The sequence below is a fragment of the Dunckerocampus dactyliophorus genome, chromosome 7 (genome assembly GCF_027744805.1).
Source record: "Dunckerocampus dactyliophorus isolate RoL2022-P2 chromosome 7, RoL_Ddac_1.1, whole genome shotgun sequence".
Lineage (NCBI taxonomy): Eukaryota > Metazoa > Chordata > Actinopteri > Syngnathiformes > Syngnathidae > Dunckerocampus > Dunckerocampus dactyliophorus.
Window position 1 is genome coordinate 7,899,184 of NC_072825.1, and position 12,060 is coordinate 7,911,243.

At 37.4% G+C, this 12,060-nt stretch overlaps 1 protein-coding gene across 1 annotated transcript in view; it reads right to left on the bottom strand.

The window, feature by feature from the left end:
• Nucleotides 1–2,662: 2,662 nt before the first annotated feature.
• Nucleotides 2,663–12,060, bottom strand: part of grik5 (glutamate receptor, ionotropic, kainate 5) — a 192,843-nt gene continuing 183,445 nt past the window's right edge. Inside the window, exon 22 of the mRNA XM_054782530.1 lies at nucleotides 2,663–2,704. Within this exon, the coding sequence (XP_054638505.1) occupies nucleotides 2,678–2,704 (27 nt within the window). The 3' untranslated portion in view covers nucleotides 2,663–2,677. The remainder of the gene's footprint in view (nucleotides 2,705–12,060) is intronic.

Here is a 12,060-nt window from a genome sequence, read left to right on the forward strand (position 1 = left end):
TTTGTAAAGTAACAAAGGACTTAAAGTTGGTCTTATTTGCAGATGATACTACTGCTTTTTGTTGTGGCGAAAGCACACAAGAACTCATTAAAAAGGTCAAGGATGAAATGGTTATATTAAAGTCATGGTTTGACAGGAACAGATTATCCTCAAACTTAAGTAAAAGCAAAATAATGCTATTTGGAAATAGCAGAAGGGAGACGTACGACCAAATACAAATTAATAGAGTGGACATTGAAAAAAGTGAAAGAATACAAATTCCTGGGGATCATAATAGATGAAAAAATAAGCTGGAAATCTCATATTAAATATATACAACAAAAGGTGGCGAGAAATATTTCTATATTGAATAAAGCAAAATGTTCTTGATCATAAATCACTCCACACTCTGTACTGTTCCTCAGCATTACCATATCTAATGTATTGTGTGGAGATATGGGGAAATAATTACAAAAGCAATCTTCATTCACTCATTGTACTGCAAAAAAGATCTGTGAGGATCATTCATAAAGCCAAGTATAGAGAACATACAAACCCTTTATTTTTAAAATCACAGATATTAAAATTTGCAGATTTAGTATTCTTTCAAACCGCTAAAATAATGCAGAAAGTTAATTACAACTTGTTACTCAAAAACCTCATACAGTATTTTTCAATCAGAGAGGAAAAATATGATCTTAGAGGAAAATGAAACTTAAAACATTTATACACGAGAACTACGCTGAAAACCCACAGCATTTCCATGTGTGGAATTAAACTATGGAACGGATTGAGTAAGGAACTCAAACAAAGTACAGAGATGAGCAAATTCAAAAAACAATACAAGCAGTTGGTGTTTACTAAATACAAGGCAGAAGAGTCTTGATCATCACAATGACTGTTCTGTCATGCTCATCTTTTTTTAAATTTTTTTATTTTATATTTTTTTGTCTTTTTACTCTTATTAATTATTACTCTGATTATTATAGAAAATATGAGATGCAATGCAGGAAGTGAACAGCATGTGCAGTACTAGATGTGGAATGGATGGGGAGTAGGATTAAATAAGCTTTGCGTCTTCCTACTCCTTTTGGACATGTGGAACTGTGAAAGGATGATTCATGACATCATGAGATGATTCATGAGATGTATTCCATTGTAACCTTCATGTTCAAATAAACTAAACCAAACCAAACCATTTATATGTATTCAGAATTGTTTTATGCATGTGAAACTATAATTGTAAAATGTTTTTTGCGTTAACCTTTTTGAGAGTCAACCACTGATGACATCATAGAAGGGCGACAGAGCTGACTTCCGGTTCCTGCTTCCATGTATTAGCAAGCTGCTAACAACGATGTTTTGCGCCAAAAACACATTAAGTTTGGCTCACGCAGCGTATAAACAACACAAGAGGCGCGCCATATTGTACGCTAACCTGCGAATGTACGCAAACCGAGGCAAAATTTGGGCGTAAATTTTCTATATGAACCAAAAAACATGCGTATGCTATGTATATGCTAACTGAGGTGCCACTGTATTGTACTATTTTCTTCTAGGACTCCTGTCTTAGAAAGGTCAGCACTTTTCTCTAAACCCTGGGGTTAGCGTGTGGGTAGGTGTTAGGGTTAGGCCTGGGGTTATGTTGGCGTTGGGATCTGGGGTTGAAGTTAGGGTTAGAGTTTGGGCTATAGGGTTGTGGTTACAGTAAATATACAATATACAGTATGCATGCTATCATCACCTCTGTGTGTTATTCATGACACAATGCTGCTGTCACACAGGTGGAAATGAGTCCAACAGCGCCTGAAATAACGTACTAATTCGTACTTATTCATGCACTTGTGCAACTTCTTGTTTTTTCTTCCTGTCTAGGTTGTCGCCTGTTTTAGTGGGATTTTAGCAGTTGGTATGAAGCTTTTTACTGTAGCAGTAGGAGTCTTTGTGCTCACAAAACTCCACTCGATAAAATCCAAATCTGACTAAATACTTTTAGATCAAATAACTGACTATTATCTTTTAGTCAGGGTGGGGAATTAACTTCCTGTTTTCTTGACAAGGCTTTTTTTGTCCAAGTTTGATTCCGCTTGAAGCTGGCACAACTTTCATTTTCATCTTGTGATCCCTCATAAGAAGAATGGGGGACAAGGCAACCCCTGCCATATTATGGTGCATTTACTTCTTCATCTGCGGTAAGTTTTGTTTATTTAAAACTTTAGCACAACAGTAGACTGTTTAATATACTCCTGATCAAAAGTTTCAGACCAGTTGAAAAAAATGTAATAATTTACATCTTGCACTGTTGGATCTTCAGGAGGTTTTAAGTAGAGCTTCAAAATGCAAAAAGACGAAATGGGAGTGAGACAAAAATGTTTTGAATATAATTTTATAGCAAACAACCATTAAACTGAAATGGGCAGTTCATGAGCTGATCAAAAGTTTAAGACCACAGCTAAAAACAAAAACAAACGCCCCCTAAAATGTTCAAAAAGGGCTCAGTAATGAGCAGCTGCGCCATTCTTGTTAATCACCTCAAAAATGGGTTTGGGCATGCTTGATGCCGGTGGTTCCAGGAGGCTAGTGGGAATGTTGCTCCAAGTGGTGAAGATGGCTTTACGGAGGGCATCCGCTGTCTGGAACTGATGTCCGTTTTTGGAAACTTCCCTTGCCATCCATACCCAAATGTTCTCAGTTGGATTTAGACCAGGGGAACACGCAGGATGGTCTGTTTGGAGGCAACAGACAAGGAAAACATGTAGACTATATATGGAGGCTAGCAAAATGATCCAGTTCATTTTCATCTGTGACTAAATGATTTATGATCGAGAGACAGTTTTTTTCTTGTCACGTTGTGATCTCCCTCCTTATTACAGATAAGTTGGAAACATTTAACTTTTCTTCTCATTTCAAACTGTACAAGCAAAATTTTAGGTAACACTTTAACATCCTTAGCTTGTCCGACAATGAGTTAACCGCTGTATAATAAAAGTAGGGGTGTAATTGTACATGTATTTGGAATCAGATTTTTTGGTGTGGGACATTTTAGTATGGGACAGACCAGACCAGACCAGACTGTGATGTGTGAATATTTTCGTAGTTAGAGCATAGAAAACCTGAGCCCTCTAGGCATGAAATACCACACCATAGTAATCTTTACACGTTTTTTATTATATTATATTATATTATATTATATTATATTATATTATATTATATTATATTATATTATATTATATTATATTATATTATATATTATAATATTAACCAACATTTTTTACCAATATAGTAGACATAAAAAGATCAAATAAAACATATAAGACATTCTTCTATTATTTATGTAACAATACTGACACCGAGTGACCAGTGTAGAATCCTAAACATCACATATAAATATCACAATTAACATGCCTTCGAATGCCTCTTCTGAATGCTTTGTATTTGTATTTTACTTAATTTAGCCAGTTTTATGCTTGAAAATGTCAAATTTTGGCCAAAAATACATTAAATTTGCTTAAATATGATTTTTTTTAAAACTAATAATGGCTGTAGTCAACCACGAAACATCATGATTTATTATAATATTTAGAAAAAGTGTGATAGAGTGAAGCAGCGAAATTCAAAGTGCACATTTGCACCTCTAAATAAAACTAAATACCATTTAAATGAAATTAAGTAAAAGTATTCACCCATCAAAGAGTGTAGTATGGAAGGAACAGGACGCTGTTTGCAGAGCAATACTGTCGCCTACTGGGGTGGAGAAGTATGACATTTTAAAAAAATGTATTTCCATTTTTACAGTTTATTTGAAATATGTTACATATTTTAAGTTTATTAGGTATTGTCATGTTAATCAATATAATAATATATAAATATCCTGCGACTCTATTGAGGACAAGCGGCATAGAAAATGAATGGATGAATGAATGAATATACTGTATAAATAATACTATTAAATTTTTTTTTAAATATAATTGTCATTAATACTATTTAAATATGAATATATTTGATATTCATACATAACATATATTAATATAGAATTAATGTGTCTATTATTGAATTGCTCATGCAGGTGTCATTTCCTGTTCTATGGTTATCATCACACGTTTCCTTTTTGCTATAACTGGTATCCCTTTTATTACCACAAGTTTCCAAAATGATTGAAACGCTGTTCAACAATAAGTTGGACAAATTTATAAATACGCAGGCAGCCGACACATGCAGAGCTAACATTTCAACTTCCATGGCACCAATTGAAATTACAGAGAAAATTACCAACGCTACAGACGGCAAAAAGTGCACAGCGGCAGTATTTAAGGATTTGAAAAAACATACAAACCCTTAAAATTTGCTGATCTAGTAAATTTTCAACAAATTATTCTCAAAATTCTCAAAAAGAGAGAAGAAATATGACATTAGGGAAACATTTAACTTGAAACATTTCTACGAGAGAACAACATTAAAAACCTTCAGCATTTTAGAATGTGGGGTGCGTAAAGAACTCAAACGAGGCACTAAAATGAGCGATTTCAAGAAACAGTACAAGCAGTTGATATTTACAAAGTACAAGGAAGAAGAGCCCTACAGCAGAGCACTGTGTACATACAATGCTACTGTATGTCTAACCACTCCCGTACTGACTAACTCTTTTTTTTAGTGAGTACATTGCCTGTACTCACTCATTATCCAACTAGGTTTCTGTCATCTATTAACCCTTTCATCAGTTATTCCATCCATTTTATATACCGCTTCATCCTCATTCGGGTCACGGGGGTATGCTGGGGCCTATCCCAGCTGACTTCGGGCAACAGGCGGGGTACATCCTGGACTGGTCGCCAGCCAATCGCAGGGCACATATAGTCAACCACTCACATTCATACCTATGGACAATTTAGAGTCTTCAATTAACCTAACATGCATGTTTTTGGAATGTGGGAGGAAGCCGGAGTGCCCGGAGAAAACCCCCACACACGGGGAGAACATGCAAACTCCACACAGAGAATCGAACCCAGGTCTTCCTGATCTCCAGGCTGTTCCTGTGTTGGCCAACATGCTAACCACTAGACCACCTTCATCAGTTATTATTATCATATATTTAGTATTCTTTATCATGACTCTTATATCATCTTTCTACAGTGACGACAACCTTGACACCCTTTTTAACACATTGTTATACTACCTTATCATTTTCCTGTGTACTTAAAACTGGCAAAGAGTACATTTGGAATACAGGAAGTGAACAAATGAAACGGATGAGGGTTAGGATTAAATAAGCTTTGCTCCTTCCTTCTCTTTTTTGGACATGTGGAACTGTGAACTGTCCCACGTGATGTATTCCAATGTAGCGTGTATGCACGATAATTCTGTATTAAATATAAAAACTATATTAGAAAAACAATAATGCAACATTATTGCTATTACATTCCTGTCTTTATCTTTGCTCTTCCACCGCAGTACCTTACCGTCTGACAGCAGCGGCAGATTTCCAAGTGCATGCTTCCACCGGGCATGATGTCACTCTGTCGTGTGGTGACTATCGAAAACTATTCTTTCCCTGGTTGTGTGTTTTCTGGTATTTGGAGGAAGCAGATGGAGGAATGGCTTTCCTTATCTCCTATGGTTGCGCTGATGAAGTGGATGTGCGTGACAGTCCACTGAAGGGGAGAGTGGAGGTTGCAGGGCAACATTTGATCATCAAGAATATAAGAGCGTCTGATGCAGGGAATTATACCTGCGTGATATCGCTCTACCGTGAAGGAGAATTAACACAGAAGACAACCACCAATCTTGCCGTCCATGGTGAGTGCGTCAGAGGCGATTGTGTTTGGAATTAGAAACAAAGCAAATAAAGGAAATTAAAATAATCTGTTCCAGGGCACAGGCTGCAGAGGCAATATTTTTTACCTGTCACACAGGTGTAAAAATAAGTTAACCGGTGTACAATGATGTTTGATATTCTTGTTATCCTTCATATAATAAGGGCCTGTTTAAGCGTTGAAGCAAGAACAAATTTAATTTCATTTGAACTAACCTCTTTTGAGCTGGGGTGTCCAAACTTTTTCCGCCAAGGTCCCCATACTAAAAAAACAACAAGGGATGCGAGGGCCCACTTTGATATTTTTATTGAACTGATATTTAATTCATATTAAATCCTTCATTTTGTCCATAGTTAACTTATGAACTTATCTATAAGTGTACCTTTGAAAGATCATTTTTAAAGTTTTTAATACACCTATCAACAGCGGCTTTGCCTGCCGGTAACTGGCAGCTCGTAACCCAAATTTTAGCTCGCAGCCGAGAGACAGCTCGTAAAAAAAAAAAAAAACACTCATTATTTGGGACACTCATATGCCAAGGTACCGCTGTACAAATGACAATAAAAAATACCTGCAGTGCTCCAGCACATTTGCCAGCTTCTTCGGTTTCTCCATCCAGTCCAGCAAGTGGCATTTGAGACTCGACGCACTCCGGTGACAATTCAACTCACAGCAACTGTTGATGCAAATAACTTTGGTCTTGTCGAGGGAGACGCCTGCCAGGTAACGTTGAAGCTAAACTTGCCATTCAAAATACCCTTTTCTTTGTTCGTTTCTGCTCAATATCTGTTCCCGTTTGTGGCTCAACATTAACTGCAATACCGCTTCGTTTTCTTAAACGTGGGCCGAGGGTCCAACAGAACGTGCGGCTGTTAATCGTGCATGGAAAAAAATGGTGGAATTTCCGTTAACTTGGTATTAACAAGTTAATTTTGACAGCCCTAAATTTTATATATTTTTGTAATTTGGCAAATGTTTTCTGTTTTATTACTTTATTATTTATTCTTATTGATTTCATTGATATACAGTATATATTTAAAGACAACGCCTGGTGTTATCATTAATGGTTACTATCAACATTTCAGGGTTTTTTTTGTTGTTTTTTTGCTTAATTTGATTTCTCCAATGTGCTGTGGGCTAATAAAAAGTGAGCTGTGGCTTGCAAATGTCTCCCGGGCAATACCATGGACACCCCTGCCTTTTGAGGGTCACCCAATTTGGATTTAGCCTCCAAAGCAGTGAAACTTATACGGTTAATGAAGGCTTTATTATGACGACTATTGGACACAGAACCAGATTATGTTCAATTATAATTAATTTCTGTGGGGAAACAAAAATGTGAAGAATTGGACCGTAATATGTGTCAGCTTTGACTTTGGATCATCAGCCCAGTTGTGTCTCACTACAGCTTTCACAGATTGGACACCAAGGATGATCGCTTTGGGAGCGTTCCTGCTGATCATAGTGGTCATGGCGGCCACGGCCTATGTCATCATCCTCCGAAAAAGGTCAGATGTTTGAAAAGAGAAATGTTTTTGGGCCAACAGTCATGTGATAAACTACATTGTTTCTCTTTTTCTCAGACGTGAGACGTGTGTCAAGTCCAGTGTGAGCACTGGTGAGAACTAGTATTTGTTCCTCCTCTGTTTCTTACCGGCATTCTCTTTAAGTGAATATCTTGCTGCTGCTGTTGCTTTCACTTCTCTCTTTCACGGCCTGACTGTCTTCTACACACACAGACGTCGCAGCAGATGTGTGACGTGTCCACACAGCTTCTTCACGCAGGAACTTAAAGGCTTTGTTGTCGAGAGTTGAAATCGTCCTCCCCAAGAATTCCCCCCATTAGACGCTTTTGTCACACCTTTTGAGGTAAAGAGTCGACAATTTGATATCAGCCATGTCTTTGACTTCTTGACTTACTATTTGTCAATTAAATGAAGAGCAAATAGTGTTACTTTCATTAAAACCCATGACAGTTCAATCTACCGACTCCAATGGAACCTGCCATTGTTGTTTTAATAATGTAAACACTTCAGTGTAAATTGATTGAGCTGTATATGCAAAATTGAAAATAAAATTAATGACAATGAACAAATTAAACAACATAAATGAAAGCTGTGATTTTTTTCTTGACCAAAGAAAAAAATTGCAGAAATACATATTTATTTATTAAACTGTAAATGCAAAAGGAACAAATATATTACCATAATAAATTAATATGGTTTTTTTTTGCATTAAAATCTATTAGAGTTCAAATAGTTCAACCAAGCAAATCTAATAAGGTCTATGATTTTTTTTCAAAACAAAAATTGAACACAAAAATTATATATAAAAACGATGAATTAATTAAAATAGAGTATAAATGGAACAAAATATCTCAATAACGGTAATTATTAAATGAACCAATACAAATAGAACCTGTGATCATTTTTTTTCAAAAATCTTGAAATTCATTAAAATATATATGCAAAATGAACAAATAAATAATCATAACAAATTATTTTTCGGGGGGTTATTTTTTTGTCAAAACAAAAATGGAATAGAAAAATTAAAACATAAAAAAACTATAAAGTATAAATAGAAATATAAATTGGAAATGAATAAATAGAACAATAATGAGAAAGGTTGATTAAATTAAAACCCATTCAGCCGATCAAAAATGAAAAAAAATTGAGTAAAAATTATGTGCCCTTCGATTGGCTGGCGAGTCTCTCCCGAAGTCAGCTGGGATAGACTCCAGCATACCCGCGACCCGAGTGAGGCTAAGCGGCATAGAAGATGGATGGATGGATGGAATAAAAGTGAAAAAAACAATAAATTATTTAAAACCTAAACGCAACCTGAATGATGTAAAATATAAAACAATTACGAAACAAGAATATAAAATTAAAAAATGTTGCTTTCATGAATTAAAAAAATATATTTGTAAATGTTTTTGGTATGAATGACTAAATGGAAATGTTTTACCCCAGTCTGACTGTTAATAGTTACAAAATTCATTCGCAAGTTTGCAACCCAACTCACACCAAAAATAAAAGCATGTGGCAAAGTGACAACACGTGTGACTGTTGGCTCTGTTTTCATGTTTTTATTGCAAAACAAGTTTATCTGTCTATGAGTTTGCACAACAGGGTGAACGTCCGCCCCCTCCCGTCACCCACACGTACAATAAAGATCTTCTTGTTCTTCAATAGGAATAATATCAACAATGTAATCAGAATATTTATGAATGACTCTGTTCCAATAATCCATTTAGCACTAGTATAGAAATATGAACCAAAAAAAAAATCCATCCCAAAGAAAAGAAGTAAGACAAAGCACTCGGTTTTATTCCAGCGTGACCACTCACGACACGATTTGTTTTGTGACCCTCCCTTTCTGTAGATTTCCATACAGGAACGTACTTCTGATTCCTGCCTCTCCTATCAACTGAGAAAACACCAGCGGAGGTATTACAGGTGTCCTCAAAGTTTTAGAATCATTGGACAAATGGTCGGTGACTTATGTATAATTAGTTGCTAAGTCCCGCCCGTGTCCCTGCACAGGCGTTTTGCTTGATGGCGGCCATGTTTTCAACCAATCTTGCGCACACGTGCTCGTCAAGTCCCCTGAAGGTGCGTACCGAATTCAGCAGTGATTCAGCTGAACACCCTAAAGTTACGGTGGGTGTTTTGTAGAAGTGGGGGTTAAAAAGAGCACCGCCATGTGGTGTATTTGTCAGAAAAACAGGTAACACAGTAGGGGTGCGTGTTTTGACACATATTTGTGTGCAGCGGTTCAGGAGTAGACAAGTCTGTATCACACTGCACCTCTAGACACCTGACTTATGTTTTTTTTTGTTTACTTCCAACGGAGATCCAAGTGGAATGCAGCATTATCGACAAGTGCAAAAAGATGACATGAAGATCATATACAGATCTCATGGATACTGTCTTCTATCATATAAGACAGCACTTGAGATTTGTCCTTGAAGCCGTTTCACACAAACTGCAATAAATGAAAACGTGTGTGTGTGTGTGCGCACTGTAATGATGCCTTGTTTCTCCTGACTACAATCATCAGGAAACTCACGCAGTGCAAATGTTATTGGGCAAAACGCGCAACTGCAGACTGATAGTTAGCGTTCAAAACCCCTTAAGGTTTTCTAAAGGCTTTTTGCCTTTTCATCGGCTTTTTGGGATCGTTTGAGACCGCTTGAAATGGAAATTGGCTTTCGAAAAAGAGGAAAGCACTCGAGAGGCAAGAACCAGATGAGAATCAGCGTTACATTCATAAGCTTGAGTGTCAGGAAGTTCAACCAAAGAAGACAAACACTGAACATTTAAGTTTCCTCCCCTTTGATTAGAATGTGATCAATCAATCCACTGGGAATATCTTGGCAACTAGTTGAAGGAATAACACGGCATTCAACACCTAAACCTTGCATCCATATTCCCCTACTGAAGTTCACCAAAAACCCTCGTTGTCGTTGTGAGTAGAGTGAGTTTATATTTATGTTTATGTTTATGTTTATGTTTATGGCGTTGTAAGGACAAGGTGTCTGTGGGGATGGTGGTGGTCACGTTGTTAAAGAGGTACTTAGAGGGTTTCGGTGTACATTTAAAGGTTTAGGGTTAAGGATCTGCGATTGGCTGGCGACCAGTCCAGGGTGTACCCCGTCTGTCGCCCAAAGTCAGGTGGGATAGGCTCCAGCATACCCCTGCGACCCTAATGAGGAGAAGTGGCATGGAAAATGGATGGATGGATGGATAGATGGGTTGAGGATGTTGGTTAGCGGTTTAGGGAGAAAGTGTTATGATGGTTGGCGCTAGCGATTGTATTTGTAAATTTGACTGCTTTGACTGTTTGAACCCTGCGGCTTGTACAGTGATGTGGCTAATTTATGGCTAAAAGCTACATTTCCTATGATGCTTCAGGGAGTAGTGACGTGGACGAGTGAAATGTAAGCCAATATCACATGTTGAAGACTTATGCAGCGATCTCTGACACATCTTAAGTAAGTTTGATCAAGTGTTGCTACAGCTTCTGTTTGGACTACTCGGACCGCCAACCGTCCACTATCACCAATGGGTTTTGAAAGGCTGGACGGCTGCGTGAGGAAGATCTTTAGCTCAAGCTACATAGCTAATGGCTTGAGACAAGGGCCACAAAGAGAGACAACAAAAGAGACAGAGACTGACAAAGTGTCTCACAAAGGAAATGTGAGGCTGTTCAATTGTGATGCTGAAGAAGATGACTTGAGTGGTTTTAGGAAGACAGCGATGAATGACTTTACTGGTAGGCTTACGGTTTAACTAGCCATCTTACACGCACTGTTTGGCAGGTTTAACTTGCATTGTCACCACCACTTCCTGCATCCGTGAAGCAGTTGTGGCATTATTTGGTTCTGCTTGGTCCTGGGTGACCACCCCTAGCTTCATCAGGGCATGGGGGAGAACTATCCCTCTCTGCAACTTCCGACTCTCCCTCTGACTCGGTTTCTTGCCTGGGGTCTTCCTGTGGCTGTCTAGGGAGGCATCTTGTAGCAGTAGCATTCGTTTACTGACGACTTGGGAAATGCGTGGACGAGGCACACTTTTACACTTTCTTGAGTGTGTAAAATCAATTCATGTCGGGTCGGAAATTGACACGTTTTGATACGCACTGCCCGCATTGTTTGCGAACAGGTTGTGTGAGGATCACGACTAGTTCACAAAGATTATGCGTACCAGAAATTGTGAACATTTCAAAATTCAGCACAGCACAGTTTACACCTGCTTCACACCAGTTTACGACTAATTCACTCACTGGCACGGAAATCGCCGTACCATTGCGAGGACAAAATGTATGTAAGTGTCAAGGCCGCTTAAGGTAGGGGGATCTAAAGTGCGGCCTGGGGGTCATTTGCAGCCTGTGGCTGTTTTTTGTTGGGCTGTGGCACATTCATTTAACAAGAAAAACAATTAACAAGAAAATTAAACAAAAAAAATTGAAAAATCAGCAGTAATGTTACAAGAATAAAGTAAAAAAAAGTTGTAATCTTACAAGAAAAAGTGATAATTTTATAAGAATAACCTCATAATATTATGAGGAAAAATAACTGTATTTTAGTAAAAAGAAGTAGAAATATTAAGGACATATTAATATTAATATTAAGTCGTAATATTATGACAAACATAACAACAAATAAAATTGTAATTATTTGGGAAAATTAGGTTGCGCAAAAATGTTAAGAATAAAGTCAAAATATGATGGGAATAAAGTCATAATTACGAGAAGAATATTTACAAGA